The 25183-nt window shown below is 41.0% G+C and overlaps 2 protein-coding genes across 2 annotated transcripts in view; both read right to left on the bottom strand.

Annotated features, from left to right (window-relative positions):
- The window catches only part of dnajc10 (DnaJ (Hsp40) homolog, subfamily C, member 10), a 70269-nt gene extending 45086 nt beyond the window's left edge, over positions 1–25183 (bottom strand). The window contains exons 1-9 of the mRNA XM_076747452.1: positions 25053–25183; positions 22785–23045; positions 22473–22638; positions 22212–22262; positions 21613–21695; positions 19224–19355; positions 18236–18329; positions 16585–16662; positions 14980–15023 (exon numbers count right to left, since the gene is read on the bottom strand). Of these exons, the coding sequence (XP_076603567.1) occupies positions 14980–15023; positions 16585–16662; positions 18236–18329; positions 19224–19355; positions 21613–21695; positions 22212–22262; positions 22473–22638; positions 22785–22994 (858 nt within the window). The 5' untranslated portion in view covers positions 22995–23045; positions 25053–25183. The remainder of the gene's footprint in view (positions 1–14979; positions 15024–16584; positions 16663–18235; positions 18330–19223; positions 19356–21612; positions 21696–22211; positions 22263–22472; positions 22639–22784; positions 23046–25052) is intronic.
- LOC143330721 (E3 SUMO-protein ligase ZBED1-like) lies at positions 999–3525 on the bottom strand. Its single transcript, XM_076747459.1, has 2 exons — positions 3000–3525; positions 999–2781 (listed from the first exon to the last, which is right to left on the bottom strand). The coding sequence occupies exons 1-2, from the start codon at positions 3444–3446 to the stop codon at positions 2344–2346; spliced, it is 885 nt and encodes a 294-aa protein (XP_076603574.1). The 5' UTR covers positions 3447–3525; the 3' UTR covers positions 999–2343.

Genomic DNA, 25183 nt, shown 5'->3' with positions numbered 1-25183 from the left:
TCACATTTTTTTTTCATAGTTTGGCTGGTTCTGCGACTTATATATCAAAATATATATAATTAAACATGTTTTTAAATGTTAATTCATACTAACTGACATGATCCAAGGAGTAAACATTACCGTCTACAGCTGTGAGAGGGTGCTCTAGACTTGTGACAACTATATGCTGCTCCTGTACCACTGAAAAAATTAACTGAAACATTAACTGAAAGACAACTGAGAAAAACTGAACACAAACAAAATGCCCCCCAAAAGAAAATCCTATTCTGCAGATTACAAAGTGCAGGTAGTAAAATATGCAGCCAAAAACAGTAATCGAGCAGAAAGTTTGGGGTGAGTGAGAAATTTGTGAGGGACTGGTGAAAAGCAGACGTTACTCTTGCTGCAATGAAGAAAACAAAGAAAGCTAACCGCGGGCTAAAAAGCAAGATGGCCGGAGCTGGAGGAACAAGTCCACAGATGGGTGCTTGAACAACATGCTGCCAGGAGAGGCTTGTGAATGGTGCAATTACGTCTCCACGCTAGAGTCCTGCAACGGGCCGGGTACCCGCGGATATCCGACGGGTACCCGCAATTGACGGGTACAAACGGGTGGAAACTATGCATTTATAATTTTACGGGTATGGGCACGGGTGGAACGGAACCAAAAGTGGGCGGGCAACATTTTATTGTGTCATGAAAATCACTAGTTTCAAGCAGTATGACGCAGCGAAGACGCTGCGCACCGCGCAGCACGCACTCTGACCTCCAGTACATAAACACACGCAGCAGCAGCGTGTGCGCGCGCGGAAATAAAAACAAAAACCGCATGGAGGAGAAGGAGATACGAGCTAAGTTAGCAAGCAGTGAATATGAAATAGTGGTGCGTCTGTGTGTGACTAGTCAGTCTACTACTGTAAGACTTCGCTGAGAGCGTTAATGAAGGCTGCTGTCATCTTGTGTTAAGACAGGCTTGAAAAAATAAAACTTTTTTTTTTTTTTTTAAGTGAGAGACCGTCTGTTGTAGGCTATTTAGTGCATGTAATCACGGTAACGGGTCGGGACACAGGTCCATTTTTTGACGGGCGGGGCGGGGCTGGTTTGACATTTGATGTAATCACGGGTAACGGGTCGGTTCACGGGTCTGATGATTGACGGGCGGGGCGGGCACGGGTTTCGAAAATTGGACCCGTGCAGGACTCTGCTCCACGCCCTGTTAGTTGCCAAGGAGACGAATATAAATGACCTTGCAGGCGGGCCTTCTTGGTGTTACCACTTCATGCAACGCAACCGCCTCTCTATCAGAGCACAGACAATGGTGCGTCAGAAACTGCCAGCAGACTTCCAATCCAAAGCCAACAGTTTCCATGACTTCATTGAAAAGCAGGTAACTGAACACAACGCATCCCCGGATTATATTATCAACATGGACGAGGTCCCCCCTCACGTTTGACATCCCTATGGACCGAAGTGTCGCAGAGAAAGGGCAGAAAAGTGTGAATATAGTGACAACTGGTCATGAGAAATCACACTTCACAGTGGTGCTGGCATGTTGTAGAGATGGATCGAAATTGCCACCAATGGTCATTTTCAAATGGAAAACCATGCCAAAAGACAAATCCCCCCCGCCCCCCCCCCAAAAAAAGTTGTCATGGCCATGAATGAGAAAGGGTGGATGGATCAAAAAATGCTGCTACACTAAGCGTTAGGGCTGGGAATCTTTGACTATCTCACGATTCGATTCGATTCTGATTTTTGGGTCTAGGATGTGATTCAGAATCGATTTTCGATTCAAGGCGATTTTCGATTCAAAACGACTTGATTGATAATGATTTCTGCTTCACTCTATAGGTGTGCAAAGGATCGTCATGATCTACTCCAATCTGCTTTGCAAGACAGAATGACAAATGGAGACATTAAAGTGTCTATTTTTTTTACATTCATTAAGTTTTGAATTCTAAGGAAAATGCCTTTTCCACAACAACAGTGTGTGGACCACAACTGCTACTCTATGTAGCTAGCTATAAAATAAGCTGAAACAAAAAATAAAATGCTTCTGTATAATAAAAATGGTACAGTTGAACAAGATGCATTTTCATTTCACAAGAAATTACAGTACCAAAAATATCATGTGCAACACAACTGTTGAACAAATGAAAAACATTAATATTTCTCAGTTGCTTTAAGAAAAACAAGTTATGAAAATAACTTTTTCAAATGAAAAATCATACCTGTAAGCTAGCTGCCTCTGAATTTTTCATTAAAGTGCCTCTTGCAACAATAGAACTGTCCACAACTGTGCAACTGATTGTATGATTTTCAACAAACCATGAAAAGAGAACTGGACATGAATTGTGTCCAAGATTACTGTGCATTTGCAGGTGCAACATCCAGATTCTTTTGTAGGAAAAGAAGCTGGTCCACATGTGTTGGTGTAAGACTGCTTCGCTGAGCTGTCACTATATCCCCAGCAGTGGAGAATACTCTCTCAGCTGCAATGCTAGTGCCAAGGATGCACAAGAATCGTTTAGCCTGTCCAGCCAAGAGAGGGAAATCTGCCTCATGGGTTCTCCACCAGCAGAGGGGGTTCTCTGACAGGGACAGTGGAGGGGCTTCCAAATATTTCTTCAGCTCCTCTTCAGCTCTGGTGCTGGCAAATTTATGGACGACACTGACCCAAGTAAATGTCTTGCCCAACAGATTAACCAGTGCAGAGGGCCTTCTTTTGGGGGCAGGTCCTTCTTCTGGGTCTGGCTGTGGTGTCTCAGACTTGTCCTCAGCCTCCACTGAGTTCACATGATGCTACAGGAAAAAAAAAAACAACAACAACAATCATATCAATCATTATGTTTAATATAATCACACACCAGTCCCTCCTTTATGGTAAAATAAAATAAAAATGGATACACAGAGCCATGCAAGATTTAACTTTGACCTACATTACTGTCCATTTTCAACATGTATAAATGTGTTACGCAGTTTACAAATATATATATGTTGTTCAAGAACAGGTAATTTACCTCAAGTGCAGCAGCCTCTGCAACTACATTCGCATGGACTTCCAGCTGGTCCACCTTGGTGAAGAAAGGCAGGGCCTTGAATCTGGGGTCCAAGAAGGAAGCAGTGTAGAGCATGTGTTTATCCTGCACACTACTGTATCTTTTTACCAAATCTTCATGGATTTTCAGATTGATTTTCCGAATAACTGGAGTGCCAGCAGCAACGCCAGCTGCCTCGGTGTCTTGCAGCAACTGAGCATGCAGAGGAGCAATAACTGAGAGTGTAGGTGTAGAATCCTCGGACATTATGTGGGTTGCATCTTTCATTGGTTTCAGTGCTGATGCCATTTCCTGAGCAGTGGAGATGTCCATCTCGCTGAGTGTGCAGTCGCTTCCACATCTTCTCACCTGTGGGGACAGGAGCGCAGCACAAATAGCAGGTTGCTGCTCTATGAATCGCTCAATCATGTCCAGCGCGCTGTTCCATTGTGTAGCAACATCCGTTTTGAGTTTGTGCGCTGGCAGAATTTTCTGTTTCTCCTGCAGTTCATGATTTGCGATGGTGCTGCGGTGGAAGAAGCCAGTTATTCGTCTGATCCTCCCCAGCAGTCGTGACACCGTAGTGAGCTTCAGAGCTCGTTGAGCAGCCAGGTTGAGAGTATGGGCAAAACATTTGTGCCAGGTCGTCAATCTGTGTAGCGGCGAGCATAATGGCAGCATTATCAGTCACAATCACCAGATCCGCGATGGTCAGCCCCCATTCATTAGCAACGGAGTGAAACATTGCATTGACATTCACAGCCGTGTGGCTTTCGTGCATCACACGAGTTTGCAAAACACGGGATTCGAGCAGCCACGTATCAGTTATATAGTGAGTTGTGAATGTCACAAAAGACTGGATTGCTCTTGATGTCCATGCATCACATGTTAGTGCCACTCTGGTCGTTTTGGTCAAGGCACTGGCAACTTTTTTTTTAGTCTCTTGGTAAAGCTGTGGCACAGCTGTCTCAGTGAAAAACTTACGGGATGGTATAGCGTACCTTGGCTCCACTGTCTGCAACATGCAGATAAACCCCTCATTCTCCACCACACTGTAAGGCCGTAAGTCTTGGCGATGAAGCAGGCAATAGACCAGGTTATTTTTTTGGCCCATTCGGAGTTGGCAGAGAGTTTGGTGAAGCACTGCAGTGTGCATTGGTCTGCCGCTGGTGGCTGACTCTGCACTGTGTACTTCAACTCTGGGTGATGCCTGGTGATGTGAGCCCGCGCATCTGTGGTGTTGAGTGCTTAATCTTCATTTTGCAAAACCTTGCAGACTGTGAAGCTCATGTCAAGCTCGGTTTTCCCAGGTATTCGGTAAAAACCTAAATGAGTCCAAATCTTTGCCTTTAACGAGGACGGGGCTGGTTGAATTTCCTCTTTGTTTTTGTGTGTCCGACGCAAGCATGAGTTCCAGAACCAGCTGCATGGTGACGTCAGGACATCGCGCGCGTCCCGCATAGTAACATGGAAGCCGACAGGCACCATATTTGTTTTATTTTTTTAATTTTTAAAATCGATTTTGGGACATTTTATATCAATTCTGAATCACAGTAAATGAGAATCGTGATTCTTCTGTGAATCGATTTTTTGGCACACCTCTACTAAGCGTCCTGATGGCTTCTTTAAAACATGCAAAGCCCTGCTTGTGATGGACAGTATGTAAGCGCTCATAACGCCACAGTTCAAAGATAAAATAAAAGCTTGCAACTCCACACCTACCATCATCCCTGGAGGCATAATGAAGTACTCCAGCCACTCAACATCTCAGTGAACTGGAGCTTCAAGGCAGCCTTGCGTCACCTGTGGGAGGAGTGGATGGTGGATGGAGAGCCCAGCTTCACAGCAACCGGGAGGATACGGCATGCAACTTTCCAGCAAGTCCTTGGATGGATCAACAAAGCCTGGACTTCAATGACAACCGAAACCATCCTGTCGGGATTCAGAAAGGCCGGAATAACTGGAACTAATGCTGAGTCTGAAGATCAGCCTCGCAGAAGAGAAGACGACGCTTCATCTTCCTCCAGAGTTGGCGGAGTTGTTCAGAAGCAACACCGAGGATGAACAATTCAGTGGATTCAGTGATATGGAATGAAATCGGGAGCTTGGTGAACTTGCTTACCGGTAACTTGCTTGTTGGACTTGCTGGTGTAGCAGAACTGACCTGTAACTGACCTTCTTTCCCCCTTTTTGCATTCCTTCAGGAGAAATGGAGTTGTTAAACATCCCAACTTTTAGGAGTTATTGACCATTTGGACTGTTTACAGGGAGGTGTGATTTCAGAGAGAGACAGGGTGTCTGACTTAGAAACACCTCTTCCACATTCTTCCACGGAGCAGAAGATACAACCAGTTCAACTTCAAAGGTTACCTTTCACTCAGGATGTTTCTCATGGAGACGCTAAAGCCTGGTTTACGCTTCAGCGTCACGGCAACGCCATACCTACGGCGTACACCCGACGCCGTCATTGAGCATTCATAGTTCTGCGTCGAGGGAACGCGTTGCTCCGCAATTCACCGCCAAGCCGCTAGGGGGGTGTGGCTGTGTCTTTGTATGGTTTCGGGGGGCTCTTGTCGGATCCCCGTGTTTCGCGAGAATTCCCTCCACAAATTGTTGGCCATTTGGCAGTCTTTATACTGCCGTGAAGAGGAGTTGTAGAGGTGGTCGTACTTGCGTACCTCCTCGATAATTCTTTCTTCGGCTTGGTCCATTTTTTCTTGTAGCTCTCACCACAGAAACTTTGAAAATGGCGGTGTTGTTGTGCTGTGACCATAGGGCTGCAACTGAACCGAAAATAAGTTCTGAGCGGACCAATCACAGTCCTCGACGTTCACGTCATGACGCGTCGACGCAACGCGTAGTCAGGATTTTTTGGAGGTGTGCGTCAGGCTACGGCGTAGGGTCCGCGTAGGGGTCTGCGTCGACGGCGTAGGTACAGCGTCGACGCGACGCAGAAGCGTAAACCAGGCTTAATTCTTTCTTGATAGCCCCATGAGAGATAAGGACAGTAAAACAGTCTGGATGAACAAGTACCATGTCTCAGAGGAATCTACAAATCAGATAGTGCTTATGGGTTGTAAATTAGACATTCCTAAAGCAAACTGTGTTGTATGTCTGTGTGCCTCTTTTCCCATCACACCAGGATAATGCAGTCTATATGTTAAATTCAACTTTGGATGTTCTTACAATACTAAATTCAAATACTAAATACTGTATGATATCAATGCTTTTCCCGTGATTCTGGCTCATAAAATGACAAAACTGTGATTTTAGTTCTAAAAAGTTTGTCTGAGTTTCTACCATGGAACCATACTGCCATCTAGAGGTTCATAGCAGTTAGGTTAGATACTTGATATAAGACAATTATAATAAGTAGTCATAGTAGTAGATAGTAGGCAAATATAGTCTGCCTTTCCTTATCTTTGTTATCATGATTACTGTTGAATGCTGTCATTATTCATAAGATCTGTCTGACGGCCTTCCAGCTCCTGAAACATTCCTGTCCAATATCGGCTCTCAACTGTGGTTTGATTGGTTCACCCATTGGACCGCAGTGCAGATTGGAGCCATGAACGATAGCCTGGGGCCCCTTCTTTTAATTAAATTTAACGACCACCATTGGAGCGCCGCTGGCACAGTAGTAGGCATATTCCACGCTGAACAAAGAGATGGTGTCATAAATAATGATAATAATCTAAATTTTCATTAGACTCACTTCGTCACTCATTCAAGAAATTAATCTTACATGCGCGTCCCCATTTTTCCTCAAAACTACTTCTCACTATTGCCAAATTCTGCCATTACTTGCCATAAGTTTCTCTATACAGTTGTTTGTGTTACATCATATCACTCATATTCTCTGTCGTATTATCCATTATTCACATTCATTATTGTGTTTAATAAATAAGATTTTTCATTCAAGTTGTGGTCAGACGGTGTCCTTCTGAGCTGGATATAAGCAATTCCTGTATTGAGAACTTACGCTTCAGATTATCAGACTGGTCTACTGTTGGTTCATTCGTTATCATTACATCAGCATTACAAGAAATAATAAATAAAATCCTTCTGAGCTGAGGAAGGTTGGTGCCCCTTATTTTATTAACGAATGCAACGTTAACTTAGAGGTTTAATAAACTGATTCCCCTACACTGGCTTGTTATGTTAATTTAGCCTATTCAGCCTCCTAGGTATGGAGCTTCCTTTATGCTACTGTGTTATGTTAATGTGCTACGTTAACATACTGGACACCCATTCAGCCGGTTGTTCTATTTGCTGTTGTGTAGTAAATAAATGCGACTTATAGTCCAGTGCGAGTTATATATGTTTTTTTCCTTTTCATGACGCATTTTTTGACCGATAAGACTCCGGAGCAACTTATAGTCCGGAAAATACAGTATATTAACAGTTGCTGAATAATCTAGTAAATTATACGAGTGATTCACTTTTTTGTGTGTGTGTCTGTGTATCTGTGTATTGCACAGGATAAGCTAAATACCTGTAAAGACTGAGAAAATTGAACATTATGTTAGTCAACAGGTTCTATATTGTGAACATCTGCATTCACATTTTTCTAAATTGGATTCAGTGTATCCTTCACTTGTACTGTATTTCCATGACCAAATATTCATGACTGCGGTCAATAAATTTTTATTGTATATCTGTAAAATGTTTCATGTGAATAAATGTGTAATATACACTATTTGCTAAGGAAAAACTTGGCTATATGTTCAAGATAAAATCCGATCTGAATTTGTGGCCTTGGCTGACTATATTTAGTTTATAATGGTGTATGAACAGTGAAGTTAAGTAGGTTATTATAGATAAAACTCACTGCTCTATCCCCCATAGCTGTATTCAGCCTTGTAAATGTATGCGTTCTCGCTGCGTTCTGCAGCATACACTTACTTACTCACATACACTCCCCCCACTCTAGAAACCCCCTCCTCTTTATGTAAGCAACCAGGACCTTCGGACTCTCTGCTTTCATATGTGGTTTTTGTGACATGGTGAAATCAGTAGACGCGCTAAAGTGGACATATGCCATTTTCGTGTTTTTGTTACATGCCCATAGAATTTCTTGGGGTATGAATTGTGTTTCATTTGGATGGAAATGCTTGGTAGAGGCTTTTAGCTGAGTTTCTCCCCGTCATTCTGGTATGCTGCAAGTTAGGGTTGGTGCTTCCTAGCGTAAGCACTGCCCATCTGAACTGCGGGCATCTCACACTGGTCCCTGTACAGGCGGTGCTCATATCGAAGAGAAAAAAAAATAGAAAGACATTTTTTGACTAACCATTCAGTAGCGTCCTGCTGAATTCTCTGAGTCTGAGGTTCTGTAGGAGCCTCCTCGCCTTCAGGATCCGTTTAAGGTTCGAACATGTACGGTTGAACTACTGAAGAGTTCAGTCTGTTCCTTTCTGCCATATCCACTACTCTCACACGGGTTGTGCTACGTTAGAGTCTAAGCTCTCCCTGTTACCATGGTAACATGGGTGGGGCAGCAGCAGCTCATTTGCACTAAAAGCTATGGACACCAGAAATAGAGCATTCTGAAAGGGACTGAAACAGAGGGGAATAGAGGGGGGGCAGAATCTTTTCCTAAAAGCTATTTCCAGCAAACAGCTTGAAAAACATGTTTCATGGAAATCATAGACCTATTTAACTTATTGAAAAAGTTTCAGAATATGGCACCTTTAAACTGTCAATGTCTTCCCAGTGTGGACTGCACAACACATCCCAGTAAATGATGTCAAAGCAGTCTCTCAGTGCCATGCTGGACTCGTCTGACCATCTTCTCACATACCTGATGGCCGGTGGCTGTTTATTCACTAAAGGTATGTATGCAAGGAGCAGATAAACCAGATTGGATCGGAACGACCCAGCGGGGGTACAGGTGATGAGCTGTAAGCATCCTTAGTGTTTGCATAGTGTAAGTCCAGTGTTCTATTGTCTCTGGTGGGGTATTTAACATACTGCGTGAAAGTGGGGAGAGTGGAGGACAGGGAAGGGTCTCCAGAGATGAGGAGGAGGGCTTGGGGGCGTGATCTCTGGAGCTGTGAGACTACTGTGTGCAAAACACACTGATACAAAGAAAGAGCTGCTGTAACAAGCTGCCACTCGGGCAGCAGCATCTTGAAATACTTCAAATACTAGTAAGTATTATCACAGTTTTTGTCAATCAGAGTCAGTGATTCATACCTGTTTTGCAGAGTTCAACTGGTGGAGCGAGCATTGATACCCTCTTATTTGATTTCTTGCTTGATTTGCTTTTGCGGCAGATGACGTCAGACCAAGTTCTAGCTGGAGTGGACGCTTTCAGTCTGGCACTGGTGCGGTGCATGGTTCCAACTCCATCATCAAGTTTGCAGAGTCAGCCTACAGGGATGAGGTTCAGCAGCTGGTGGTGTGGTGCACCAACAACAACCTGACCCTCAACACCAACAAAACCAAGGAGCTCATCATGGACTACAAGAAAACCACAGGCTGCAGTCACACCCCCATTAACATTGATGAGGCTGAGGTTGAACGTGTCTCCAGCTTCAAGTTCCTGGTCATCCATATCTCCAAGGACCTTCCCTGGACCCTCAACTCCTCCACCTTGATAAAGAAGGCTCAACAGCGCCTCTACTTCCTGAGGAGACTGAAGAAAGTTAACTTGGCTTGTCAATTCCTAGTTAACTTCTACCGCTGCACCATTTAGTATAGTTTATAGTATAAAGTAAATCTTAATCTTTAGAGCATCCGGACCAACTGCATCTCAGTATGGTATGCCAGCTGCACAGACTCCAAGCAGAAGGCCCTGCAATGGGTGGTGAAAATCGGCCAGTACATCAACGATGCCAAGCTAACTGCCATCAAGGACTTCCAGTGCAAGCGGTGTCTAAGAAGGGCACGCAGCATCAGCAGTGACAGCTCCCACCCCAACCATGAACTGTTTGCCCCCCTACCATCTGGTAGGAGGTTCAGGAGCCTCCGTTCCCGCACGAGCAGGCACAGCTTCTTCCCCAGAGCTGAACTCCGACCCCCCCCATTCCATCACCCTCCCACTGATGGACACTGACACCCCCTCTTACCACCTCATAGCCACCCCTCCAACTCCCACTGACATTGACACCCCCTCTTGCCACCTCGTGGCCCTCACTAAGGACCCAAGAGACTACAACAAAGATGAACAGCTCAGCCCATGTCATACTGCTCAAAACACTTTGTATTATATCCTCCTGAGACCCAGCCTATTCGTGTCCTCTGTAGTTTGGTTTTGGTCTATATCTTTTGACTCATTTAAGCTACCCTACTAAATCCTGGTGTGCTCAGTAGAGGACATCCTGGCCGTTCCAATGATATCTCATGTGTTTGGGTGGGATGAGGGGAACTTTGTTTTCATGCTGAGACAAAATGGAGACTGCAGCAAAACGCAAATGCAAGGAGAAGAGAAAAGATAAGTCAAGATGTTAAGATATTGTTTTTTTTTCAACTATGGTAATCATATATTTTCTTGTTTATGAACATGTCAGGAATCATTAATTTGAGTCAGAGATCAGTTAAACTTTTTTGTTAGGAAAAATAATAGCAATGTTATGAATGTTTTATAATGTCAATTTTGTTCAGTAGTTCAACAGGCCAAATGTTCAGTTTCATTTAAAAAATGCATTGACATTCTTGTTTTCTTGTCAGCCTATTATGATTTTGTTGTGTTATGGTAAAATCGTTCTGTTAGTCCACTACAGTGGACATGCTGTAAAATCTAAAATAAAAACATTTTTACAAAATTCTAACTTGTGAGTTGTTGTTTCAGCTGCAAAGAGACAGGAAATCACCAAAAAAAAATGTAATTGAAAGACACTTTTTTTCCTTGGTTCTCAGGAAGACATAGACTCTATATTCTTATACTTTTACATTACGGCATTGCCACTTGCTACCTATTGCACATGTCAGTTATTTATATACCTTGTTGCACATGTTTCATAGTCTCATAGTAATCACGTTCATTCCTTGCACCTACCTCATACTGTTTATACCTCACGCCAATTGCACTACCTGTATGTATTTATATTTTGGATATTCTGACTATTTGCACTTCTGGTTAGATGCTACACTGCATTTCATTGTTGACGTAGTGCGCTGACAATGACAATAAAGTTGAATCTAATCTAATCTAATTTAATAAGAAGCATCATTATGAGAGGCTAGATTGGATTGCCTCAACAGCTAATCCAGTGGCAATATATGTGGTTGTGAGACTGTGACGGTGTCTTACATGGTAATTTATTACCTCCCCTTGTCAAAAATTGTATTGTTTTTGCTTGAAAAGCAGAGGGCGTAATCATAGTAATCAAGAAGAAAGACTCTCATCAACCTTTGCGTGCAAGGCAAGCGCTGCAAGAATAATCCAAAAGAGAAAATTATGGAAGAACGAAAAAGATAATGAAAAAAGACACTGAAGATGCTCCATCAACATTTAGAGCTGATGTGTGGCAACATTTCGGTTTTCCCATTTCAACTGACAATGGCAAAAGGAAACTGAGAAACACAAAACAAATTCCAAATACTGCCGGACGATGGTCAACTACACTATGGGAAACACACCAAATATGAGACGGCATTTGGCACATCACCACCCAGAAAAGCTCAAATCAAAACAACAACAAAGCCTCAGCCAGGCTAAAGGAGCCTAAAAGAAGCATTGGGAGCCCCACTTGTGCATAAAAGTCCCAGAACTGAAGAAGTATCAAGATACATCTGTGAATATATGTATAAAGCCAAAGAATTAAGGCCATTTTCTGAGGTCAACAATGATTAATTTCAGAGGTTAGTAAAGACGCTGGACCCAAAGTATACAATTCCTCCAAGGCCACACTTTAGTCGCTCAGTGATAGCAGCTCTGTATCAAGATACAAATGCCTAAGTGACACAAGGTCCTCAAAGAAGCAGAGAGCATCTCAATAATCACAGATGGGTGAACTTCACGAGCTTGAGAACTTTATTACAGTCACAGCTCATGTTATGACCAGCTAATGGGAATTTAAAAGTTTTGTCCTGCAGACGCAGCAATCACACACTGGACTAAACATTGGTGAGGTTTTGACATCTGCTGTTTTGGAGTGGGAACTTGACATAAAGAATAACAACAATCATCACAGTCTTGCTGTTGTTAGTAACTTTGGTCAAGTGAGGTGTGTAGCAGCGATTTTTTTTTTTTTCTACCACAGTTCAACTACCACCAAACAGAGACTGTTAAACCTGCCAGTAAATAAACTGATGATGATGTGGCCACCTGATGGAACAGCTCTTTTAATTATTTCAAACGTTAAGTTATATGTTAATTAACCAACTCATAACTATGGTCATACTTCCTGCTCTCCTACAGGGCACACTTCTCCTGCCTGCTCCATGCTTTGCTTAATTTTGCTGTTATATGAATTTAAAAAAAAAAAAAAAAGTTGTATGTACTAATTTATTAATAAAGGGCATTTTTTAACAGTGATTTTTTAAAATATCGCAATAGATATCGTACCGTGGCCTTACAATCAAGGTATGTACGTGTTATTCCTTATGTTACTTTTCATTACTTTTACCAAAATAACTGTACAGTTATATATTATGGTTTTGTAACAATAACATCATTGCTACTATAGCCTCAGCATAACCTAGTGTCTATGGCAATATTAGCTTATTTTATGATTGCTTTTGACAGGAATTTTGCTGACAAGCCTTATCAAAGACATTTTTCCAACGTTTCAACTGTGTCTCACTGACATAACCACGGCCTGAAGCATTTATTTACACTCATAATCTTTTTTTCAACAACTGCAGAAACATGAGGTTGACGCCCAATAAAAAAAGCACCAAATAAATATATTTATCTACATTTTGCAGCCAAGACGCAACAGTGTTGTTCTCTGGACCAGATCTGTCAACTCTCCAGTATTTTACCCTTCTCTGTCCTCTTGTCCTTGTCCACTGTCCTCCTGTTTAAGTATTTTCCTTAAATCTCCAGTATTTTCAAGCTTTCTAAACAAACACATAAAGTAACAAAAATTGTTGGCTGTGACACTGAAGGGAAGCACAACCAGCAGGCATATCAACAAAAATAGCCAAACCTGCTCCTACCAACCTGAATGACAGCTACCTACATCTCTGAAACTGCTAGTTTTGCAGAGAAACCTGCAAATTTCAGAACAGTCTTGGAAGTGCAAAATACAAAATCATCCAGATTAAAAAGTACTATAATCACTCACTCGAAGCCTCAAACAAAAAGTCACTTTTGTCAGCAATGTAGTGATAGTTCACTCAAAGTGTAGGACTAGAGAGTTTGCACTTTCACCATATTTTCAAACTAAAGCTAAGAGAAAAGGAGTTTTGCATCAGTATAACTAAGTAAACACTGGATATCTTGGATTGTTGCCAGCAGTAAATGCGTCTTCACAAACTATAAATGGCACAATTGTGAAAATGGACTATTGCTGTGATCTGCTGACCTGAGTCTGACAGCTCCTCACAGTGTCTTGTCTTTGTTACAAGGACAGTTAGAACCAAACCTGGGTGTTGGGACCCCTAAGGCCTGGTTCTGACAACACAATTTTTTTTTGTCTTAAGCAATTGTCACTGTGCCAGATTTAACAATCACAGTGCCATAAACTCATGCTGTGTCTTGGTTAGGTGACTGGCCAGACTACATATATGACCTTAATCAGTCACGGCGCATCGTATTTCATGATCACACATGACATCAGATGTCATTGGGGAGGCAGGTGAAGCAACTGTCAATCAAACTGAGAGAAGCATTGCGTGTGATACTGCAGTCTTGTGTACCGATAAAGAAAAGAAAGAGAAAACAGCTGTGGATGCTGCGCAGGAAACGTCAAACAGGCAGGGGTACTGTTGCCACAGCTCAACAATTTTTTCCTCTTCCCTTTTCCCACCTGACAGCAGTGGCCTCTGCACACCTCCTCCTCGCTGTGGTTACCCGACTGCGCTCAGGAACATGTTGACTCAACGAGTCAAGACAAAAAATTCTGACATATTAGTGTAATGGGATTTCTTATTATTTGTCTTCCCTGTTCCTCAATCGTGAACCAAATGATTTCATCTTCTCTTTATTCAGTCATAAGCATTCACTACCTTGAAGCCAAATGATTAACTCTGCCATTTGATTAGGTGTATGTATGTGTTGATCTGCTGACCATGACACCACGGATGTACTCATCTACTGATTAAGGGAACATCCTGCATGATCAAAGCTGCTGATTGATCATTGTCCTGACTGAACAACACATTATGACGTGCCTATTGTGCTGACATTGTTCTGATGGTAATGTCATCCTATTTACAAGATAATGTATTGTATATAACCTGACAACTTCCCCTGTTCTGGGCTCTCTTCTTGCTGTCTCACTCGAGGCAACAAGGATGAGTCCGTCTGCAGGCGTAAGAGTAAACTCCCACAAAGACAATGAACACCTTTGTGCCTTTCAAAACAAAGTTGCCAGAACATTAGTCTTCACGTCTGGGTTGCAGCGTTGTGGGGCATCCAACAACACGTCATTCGGCATGTCACACCACACGAGAACAGATGTCCGATTGTCATTCACCATCGGCCATGAAGCTGGCAATTCGCTGGCCTCATCAAAATCATCCCAAAATCGGGCTAAAAATGTGTAGTCTGACCTAGGCCTAAAACGAACCACATAATAAATCTGAGGGGTTTGGTGAGTAGAGGCCAGTCAACTGCTGATGAGGGGTGAAAAGACATTGCTTTGTTTTAAGGGTCACAAGCCAAAATTTGGGAACCGCTAAAGACACTGAAGCCCTATCCACTGAATAAATTCCATTTGCTGTGTGAAATAGCATCTCAGCTTTTTTACCAATTTGAAAGGTAAGCTTTTTATAATTCCAACTGTTTTGATTTCTTCTCATATTAGCAGAGAAGATCAGTAATAACTGATCATTACTGCCTTTTGCTCACCAACATTCCAGCCACTTTCTGTCTTGTTCTTGGCTCCAGGCAATCTGAGAGAGAGAGAGAGAGAGAGAGAGAGAGAGAGAGAGAGAGAGAGAGAGAGAGAGAGAGAGAGAGAGAGAACTAGTATTAGTACATTAGTATTAGCACCCTTGATTTTTTTTGTATAACCTGTACCATATCCTCAGAAATAAATGTAAATTTTCCATCTTTGTTCAACAAAAACCTTTTCAACATAAGTGCAGTGATTGCAGAGAAGAAATACAAAATATGACACCATTAAAGGCACCCTAAAGTACCTTGGCAATCATCAATCATAACTTTAATATGGTATAGGCTTCAAGCACCAGAGGCAGCAACATAGCCCCACAACATTGTGGTTCCTCCACCATGTTAAACTGTTGGCAATGTGTTCTTTTCCTTATAAACTTGCAGACTGCGGTCTGCATTGCAAAAGAGCTTTGTTTGGTTTCATCTGTCCACAGAACATTTGTCCAGAAGGATAAATATCCCCAGTTGGGGTGGCTGTGGCTCAGAAGGTAGAGTGGTTGTCCACCTATCAGAAGGTCGGTGGTTCGATCCCTGGCCTCGGCAGTCCACATGCCAAAGTGTCCTTGGCCAAGATACTGAACCCCAAAACGGCCCCCGATGCTGTGCCATTGGTGTGAATGGGTAACACTCATAATGAGCAGGTGGCTTGGCTACCTTGATTGTGGGCAAGAATGGATGAATGTCGGCTTCAGTTGAAAAAGCACTTTCAGTGATCTTCAGACTAGAAAAGCACTATACAAATACAGTCCATTTACCATTAGATTGAAAGGTCAGGCTTCCACTCTCTGGATGTTTTACGTGAAGTTTGTACCAGAGTTCAGACTAGCTGTGAACAACTTCTGTCACTGATTTTCCTGCAGCCCCCATGTTCTGGGAGGTATTTGACAATTACAAACTTCTTAATAACATTGTGCAATGTTGAAACAGGAATGCAGTCTTTGGAGATGGTCTGGCTCCCTTTAGAAATTGGTGATGTTCTCAGACAGCTCTCTGGTCTTCACCATTGTGACAACAGCAAATACAGAATAAAGTAGGCTTGTTAAGCATTAAAGCCATCATTCACTAGTTAATTTAAGTCACGGAGAATTTATCAAAGGTGATCTTTTGAAGTCACCAAAAGGGTGGCAATACGACAAGGCAGTCTTTCTCTTTATGAAGTTACAATACATTTTCTTCTTTTGCTTTTCATTAAGTTATCGTTTTTTCCTTCTCTGTGTGAAAATGATATAATATCTCCTAAAACATTTGTTTCAGGAGATATTATACATGATGTACTTAAAATCCTGGAGTTCCATTAATGTCGACCAGAATTTTATCTGTGTGTGTGTGTGTGTGTGTGTGTGTGTGGTTATGCCGAATGATTTGATGTCTGCCTCTTCTCATAAACAAAGGGGTGATGATGTGACACATAACATTTTTTTATAGATTTATGTCACATCACACACCTGTGTATATGCATGTGTGACATGCAGAGAAACACATGATTGAATGTTTTAAGTGATAATCAGAATGCAGTGCACTTTCTGGCATGAAGAAAAGTCATATATGCATGTGTGTTACCTCCAGTGTCAGAGCAGAAGGTGATCAGCCAGCCAAGACCTGATGAGAATGCACTCTCTATCTCATTGAATACGTTACCTAGCAAAAACACATACATACCCACTGGTCAGACCACACAAAACAACAGAAAGTAGCCTGATAATCAAGTTTGAATTGCCGCTTTATTTCCTTTATTCTGAATCTCTGAACAAATCAGAGATGTGAGTGATACATCATTAGCCAAGGTGTTAAAAGACTTCCTAAAATATATCAAAGAATACATCAAAGCAAAAACAAAACAGGGCATGCAGATTAACCACTGGAAAACGAGACAGAATTGTTATAATAAACAGATTTTTTGCACAAAATGGCAAATAAGCAGTGTGTGTGTTAAAGCTGTCAACAAATATTCTAAATTCAAATATATATTCCAATTGTAAAAATCCATACATTTGATTGAAAAAATTAATATTCAATAGTGGGGGGAAAAAAAAGCAACACCATGGCAGCAGATGCACAACATGATGGAGAGGTCACGTAATCAGAGTTTCTGCTGTCCAGTAATCACTGTTTTATTTTTTTTGTTTTTTACAGGGAAAATCTGAGGTCAGTCCAACATATTCAACTCTCTCAAGTCATAATGTCCACTAAAAATAATTCGTTAGATGTGAAAACATTCCAGCTCTGTTCTCCCTTGCTGCTTACCTAATGTCTGATGACGACTGAGTGAATTACAAGTTTTTTCAACCACACCAGAAATGGTGGTGATTTTTGGAACACTGAAAGACGAACTAAGAAAGTTTTGTTTTTTTTATTTTATTTCTGTTGCGTTTGAATGAAGTGGATTTTACAATGATAAAATTACTGTTCTGTGAATGGAGTCTGGTGGCTTTGGCAAGAACAATGAAACAGCGGTTTCTGATTATAAAAAAAACATATCTTACTCTTTAACAAAAATGTATCTCAGGAGGGATCCCTTCCACAATGTTGTCAGACACTTATTATAATCAATCAATAACCTGTCAGTGGCAAAAACACTTTTAATGGACGCACACCCAGAGGGATGACACTGCAGCTCATTGCATATACATAGTCCTAGTATTTCTCAAGCACAATAGTATTTATCAGATGCGATACTATTTTTTTATAATCTGTACAAATGTCCATATACAGTACAGTTAGAACTGAAGAAGCCCCTTGGATGAGACGCAATATGTTTTCAAGTTTCTACAACAAAGTTGAGTTACCCTAGATTCAACCTTCCTTGGAAAATAATGATTGTTTGAGACAGCTTTTTTGTTGCTGGCAGCACTCTTTCAGCCTCAAGTTCAGGACAAACAAGATGGAAGGTCGCTGATGTATAGACTGAGAAAGGACCAAGAAAAGAGAAAAGATCTTGCGAGACACCAGTACGCAAATGGAATGCAAAGATTGATGATTATTTATGGAAAATGATTTGAGACCAGTAAGTAAAGTATGATCATTTAACCGCACCATTAGAGATAAATTTGGATAGCTTAGCAAACAGAACTTTGTGATTAATGGTATCAGACGCTTGCCTGAGATCAAGAGACACAGCGCGTACAACACCATCCAAATGAAACAGGGATTTAATTTTCTCTAAAAACAAGACAAGATCTTTAGTGTAAATGAAGAATTCAAAGTGGTCTACCTTGCCAGAGCTGAGTGACAGTTGTTGTGATGAACTGCATGGAGAAGTGAACCAGGTTGTCTTTAAAACGCTCCCCATTAAACTTTTCTGGTTTCTACAGAAAGACAAACAAAATGTTAATGATAACTAAGCAACATTGGTTCAGGTTAGCCAGATTTACTCAGACAGCAAGATGATATGTAAATCATAGACAAATGAGGAAAAGCAGGCAATGTTCACTACAAAAACACTTCAGTCAAATCTCAAATATGATAAAGTTTATCTTGCTCTTGGGTTCATTGTCAATGTAGCAGTTTAACCTTGTCTCTTTTGCGTCTTAACACTCACATTTTAACTTTCATTTGCACAACAGTAACAGATGAGTAACATGCATGAGACCTGAAGGGCATGTTCTAGATATTGTTACTTAAATAAAAATTTAAATCAGCTCATTTTGTTACAAGATTCTCCAGTATTGTCTTTGGCTCATACAAATTAAATGACTTTACATGCCCTGGAGGGGAAGTTTGCTTATTTATCGCCAAAGAGACAATTATCAATTATTGAACCGATGACTCAGTTACTGAAATTATATAGTAACCGAGTTAAACTTAACCTTCAATAAAATAAAATTACTGAAACGTATTCTTGCATAAAATTGAATTTAAACCTACACCAAAAGCATGCTGGTGAGCTGTCATTGAATGGGCTTGCAGGTTATGATGATTGCTGAACTTTATTAATGCAAACATGCAGGATGTTTTCAGTGTAAACACTGGAAAAAGATATGGATCATTTCAAATGGAGATGGAATAAGGTGACAGAAAAGAAAATGAAGTGGGTTAAAATACAGAATATGTTCCAGCTGCATTTTTAAAGTCCTCAACCTGACAAAAAGGTACACTTGCATTTTATCCAATGCAAGCTTTCTTTATCGCAGCGACCCACACTTCACTCATATTAATTAGTTAGGTGATCCATACGGAAACAATCAATAAAGCAAACAGACCTGCCCTTCTCTGTATATAAACAAACTTGGGTAGCTGTTGATGCCTTTCCTCCTGCAGAGATGGTTGTTGTCTCCACAGTTTACTGCTCCAATCCTGATGACTCCATCCATCTCCTTGGCAAACTCCCTCCACTAAGAGACAGACAAGAGACATTTAGAGAGACAGGGGCTGGAACAATATGGTTACCTCCCAATTCGATACTATAACAATAATTATGTGGTGATTTGATATGTATTGCGATTCGATATTATGATTTTACGCAATTTTTGTTTTGCTTTTTTAATGGATTATGGGATAAAGTTGAATCATACATTTTTCTAGAGACTGCATATCATCAGTTTCCAAAAGCAATGCACATCACATCAATCAGTCTTTCTGAGTCTTATTTCAGCAGCACCAATGCTATACTGCATATAGAAGTGATAAATAAAATGTACAAAAGAATGTACAATACAATGAATACAAAAATATATTTTTTTGAAGTGCTACATTTAGCTGTTCCTGCCAACCCGTTCTCATTCCCAGAGCATCAAATACCTTCCAAGGAGCCAAGAAAATACATGCCTGTAAGTATAAGCACTAGAGTTGGGTGGTATCCAAATTTTGATACCATCAAACCTTCCCCACATTTTCCCAGGGTATACGGTATTACCGTGAATAATTAAAAATCACTTTGCAGGGCACCGTGACATGTGCACAGTTCAGACGGTCAATGCTCACGTAAGAAGCACCAATCCTAACTTGTAGCATACTAGAATGACAGGGAGAAACTCAGATAAAAGCCTCTACCAAGCATTGCCACCCAAACAAAACATAATTCACACCCCAAGAAATTATATATGCATGTAACGAAAATAGCGCACGTCAACAGTACTGTATCTGCTGATTTCACCGCTTCCTGCAAACCACACAAGCCTGGTATCATATGAAAGCAGAGAGTCTGATGATCACGAAGATGTCTGCCTCACTGTGCGTGAAAAAACTCGGCTCAAGCTAGCCACCAAAGAGTAGCAGAAAAAAACGTCGCTACATCAAGTATGTCTTACCTTTGCTGTTTTGTGGTCAAAAGTTATATTCCAGCTCAAAAAAACATTGCTAATATCTCCTCCTATGATTCTGTGTTAGTTTGAGACCACGAATCACGAAGGTCCTGGTTGTTTACATAAAGAGGAGGGGGTTTCTAGAGTGGAGGGAGCGCTCTTCATGCGATAGCCTATCTCTAGGGTTACTTCCTTCTGGATTGTCATTCGTCTTTCTATGGTGAATTGGGTGCTGCCCCTCGATTCTCTCGACTCTGACTGGTCGATTGAGGTGACGATCATCAAAATAGACCAATGGGTCGCTGAGCTATTGACCGGTGTAACTACGCAGTTAGTTTCACCGCTCGATCTCATTTACACATGAATGAGCAGAGCGCTCACAGAGGACTCTGCTGAGCAGCCCGAGGTGTTATTTTACTGTTTTATTTGTATTTTGTCCTTTTATGAGAGCTAAGAACAATAGCAAGCAGAAAAAAGGCTGAAAAAATGTTTTCAACAGAGGAGTTTCTCCGTATGCTTGGATGAGATAACGGTACTCTGCCCAGATGCGCCCAAATGAGCACTTGGACATACCTGTGTTAAAACATCTGTAAAACTGCTTAGGTTAATTTTTTAGCATGTACTTTTGCACAGTCACCTTTTTCTCGAGTAAAAATTCAACCAGATACATTGAATGGAGTGGACTTCATTTTTGTTATGACGATGCTACAATTATGTTAGGCCCCTATAGACCTATATGCGCAACATTTTTTTTAATGACAGTAATGAAACTGATACCGTTGCTATTTTTAGATACTGTGGGATACCTTATTACTGGATTACTGCCCTACCCTAATGAGCACAAGTTATTTTGTTAAGCATATGAAGTAAAACAGATCATTTGTTTAGATAACATTATCTCAGTCACAATGGTAATTTCAATGCATTAATGGTAATTCAGGAATGATACAAAAAAAAGAAGCACAATTTTTAAGTGAACTGTTTTTTTCCCCAAGCCTTGGAGAGAATCTAAGAAAGACAGATGGATGTTGTACGACTTGGTTAACACTAGTCTGTCTCAGTAATTAAACAATGTAAAACTTACTGAATACACAAAAACACTCTGATAAAATTTTTGGAAGAAAATTAAATTGAAGAATAAAGAACCACATTTAAAAACAAAAAAATAGGCTAAAAGTTAGAATTGAAGAATAAAAGAGCTTAAGTGAGCATTTAAAATCATAAAAGGCTACCATGAGTGGCAAATACTCGCATACAAAGTGTACTGTGTGTTCAGTGTTGAGTTCAGTGTCTAGTTTGTCTTTAATGTGTATGTGCGTGTTTATTGTATATTTTAGTGTTACACAACCGTTGGAGCCAGCTGGTGACAGTGTGAACATCGTGGGAAATAGAAGTTGATGAACCAGATTTCTCCAGAGTTCACTGCTGCCTCTGAAACACACACACACTTGTTGATGAATTCAGATGTAAAAGGAAAAAAAATCACAGCAAAAATGAAAAGAAATACAGTATGAACAGTTAAATACACTGCTCAAAAAATTAAGGGAACACTTAATCATCACAGCATAACATCAAGTCAGTTAAACTTCAGGGATATCAATCTGTCCATTGAGACCTGCTGAAAATGGGACCGCAAACCACTTTTGGGTCGCAACCCACCCAGCGAGAATCACTGATCAACCCAGTTGAGAATCACTGATCTACACCACTGAAGTGGCCATTTAATTAACAGCTGTCATCTTTCATACCCAGTAGACAGGGAACAACAGTATCATCGAGTTAAGAAAAAAGCCAAAGACACTACTACCATAAATCACACCCCAGGAATTTTTTTATGGAGGGCGAGATCTTTACCACCAACTTTAACAACTACAACGCCCATGCACACAGATTATTAGTTTTAAAACAATAAATGAATAAATAAATTTGGAGAATAACCCCTCTTACCAAAGTCTCCACTGTCCAATGTGATAATCTCCAAATCATCATCGTAGATACCTAGTGAGAAGGACAGATTTAAATATCAAACAACTGTTGGACTATTAGACTGCAAATTTCTAAACAGATAAATCAGTTTATGGTTTTCAAACATTCTAAATCCTACTATGGTTTAAACATAAACTGTCCTAAAAAACACAACACAACAACAAATGTGTTGCTCACCATAGTTACATATGAAAGGTGTGCATGGTTACAATAGAGATTTACCAAAGTCATAACGGTAGTAGCTCCAGCTCTCGTACCGTCCTCCTTGCTGCTGCTCATCCAGTCCCTTTTCTCCATATTTATCATATTTTTTCCTAAGATCTTCATCCTTCAGAACCTCGTAGGCTCGATTTACTTGCAGAAACTTCTCATGGGCTGAAGGGTCACCCTTAAACAGAACACTTTTTCATTAAGGTTTGGTTTAAACTGACATGAATCTGGATGTTAGATGCTTGTGGTTTATATATAGGTATTTCTGGTTAAACCAATGGTTGTGTCTGTGTTTTTGGTGAGTAGTTTCTCAGAGTAACTCACAGGGTTTTTGTCGGGGTGCATGGTGAGTGCCAGCTTCTTGAAGGCCTGACGTATCTCTCTTGTGGTGGCCTCCCTGCTGACTCCCAGCAGATTGTAGTACTCTTGGCTTTCTGCCCAAGCCGCCACCAGCAAGACGACAAGGAGCACCAGTGGCAGCAAAAGCTGGACGGGACGCAGCCACTGAACCCCAAGGACTATCCAGTGCCCCATCGCCAGTCCTCCCACAACCACAATAACCAGAAACTACCAGAGGACCAGCAGCTGGAACACACAGACACAAACATTATTCCTTCCTTACTATGCAGATCAGTGGGTCAATGGTACCTGGTTTACTGCTGCGTGGTGAGGAAGGTAAATTAAGTCCACCCAACATTGCAGCCATTAACATTTTCAAGAAATGTTTACTAGCATGATACACAAACAAAGATAATAAATGGAATTATTATTGGATAGCCAGCATAGCATGTCACAACCCTTGTCATAATTGTACTAGTTGCTCTGTGTTCTGCTCTGTTTTTTGTGCATTTGAGTGTCCTGTCTGCATATGTGGCTGGGGTGGACTGGCAGCAAGGATTCTCTATTTTTGTTTAATATTTTTTCTGTATTGAGCATTGACTGCCAAGAAGGCAGTCAATGCTCAATACAGAACTCACAGTTCAACTACCAATGGAGGAGTCTTCATCTCAACAAAAACTGTTCTTCGGGATCCCAGGACGCCAAGAAAAATACTCATTTTGAGACTCAATAAAAGAGTTGACCAACGAAAATAAGCCACAGAGACACCTTTCATGTCTAATGGACAAGTTTAGTGATTCTCTGACAACACCAGAGTTACCCCCCCTTGTCCGGTCAGTACGCTGCTGGAGGCTGCAAGGAATGGCTAGCTTGCAATGCTTGGCAGTTTGATAGCGGGTCCACAGAGAGGATGGAGTTGGAGAATAATCCCATTTTGTAGAATGGGTGAATCATGAATTGCAGACTTTTTGGCCTGTTACCAATGGCAAGCTAATTTATGATCTATGATTTGCCATAGGCACGTTCCTCGGCTAATGTGCCCAGCAGCATCTATTGTAGACCCACACCCTGGAGCAATGTTGCTGTATTTAAAATTCTGGAGCAGTCAAGAGAAACTGTGTGAACACTGAATCTCATTTGAAGCCCATTAAACAACCAGAGAAGTATCTTGGATGTGGGTAACTGTTTTTTCACTTTGCTTTTTGTGTTGTCTCACACAGCCAGACCAAATATTTTTGTTGTTACAGGAAAGCCCCCCCTGCTGTGTGCTGAATCAGTATGTGTGTCTGTTGCTGCTGTATGTTAATATACTTGATAGACATGCCCCGTGGTACTCTGACTGTTGTTCTTATATAATACACTTTTGGTTTTCTGCCAAACGCAAATGCTGTTGAGATGCCTAATCCTACCATCTAACTGTGAGAAGGAATCACATAACTTTACTAATTAACCTACATTATCGGGCAGGTCACTCCTTCCAAAGTGCATGTAAGCCTATACATCATTTTCATTCCTATTTGGAGACAATAAACATGTGCATTTTTCATTATTTTTTTCTTCCTTAAGATGTGTTGCCTTATTTTGTTAATAGAGTGAAAAGCGGTGGAGTCCTGTTTGGAATGGAGTATCCCTTTTATTTTGGTAATATCATGATATACCGTGAAAAAAATAAAACATGAAGAAAGAGAACATTCCTATTCATTGGGGACATGTAAACAACAACTTACATACGGACATAAAGCATTTAAAACCAATTTGAGCACTCAGAAATTCCATTGAAGCAAAACAGGAATTCCAGAACATTCTGAGAAAAGGTCTGTGTATGTTGGTACATTAAGTATGGATATACTGTAGACAATCAGCAGTAGGACACCCATAATACTGTAACTTAAGTTAGCCACATATTTTTGCGATAACAACTAACGTTAAAAACTGTTCATTGAATACAGAAAACACACTAACACAATAGTCAAAGTGTTCACCGCTTATTATTTACACGGCCTGGTGTCCACAGGGTAAAAATTTGATTTGTCAAGTTTTGTGTCTTTCCTGATCGAGCAGAAAAATTAGCTAAATTAAACTAAGCTAACTAGCTAGCTGTGTGTCCACAGTAAGCAACAACTAGCTGGCGAATTAGCTGGTAAGCTTCACCGCTACATTAGGCTAACGTCTGCAGTTTGTTGTTGAACTTAAAGCTAACATTGAACTAACGTTTACCAAAGTTTTACTCCGATAAAACAGCAGCTTCATTACCTTAAAGACGTCTCAAATTCTCCGCAACAGCATACAACCCAGACCGGTGGATTGTTTAAGTCTGTTTCCCCTTCGATCTGTTTCCCCTAACCTGCACCCAACATTATGCCTGACCCTAACCAGTCGGTAGG

Source organism: Chaetodon auriga, chromosome 13, assembly GCF_051107435.1.
Source record: "Chaetodon auriga isolate fChaAug3 chromosome 13, fChaAug3.hap1, whole genome shotgun sequence".
Taxonomy (NCBI): Eukaryota; Metazoa; Chordata; class Actinopteri; order Chaetodontiformes; family Chaetodontidae; genus Chaetodon; species Chaetodon auriga.
Note: the sequence above shows the minus strand (reverse complement) of the source record. Positions and strands in the feature narration are given on the sequence as shown.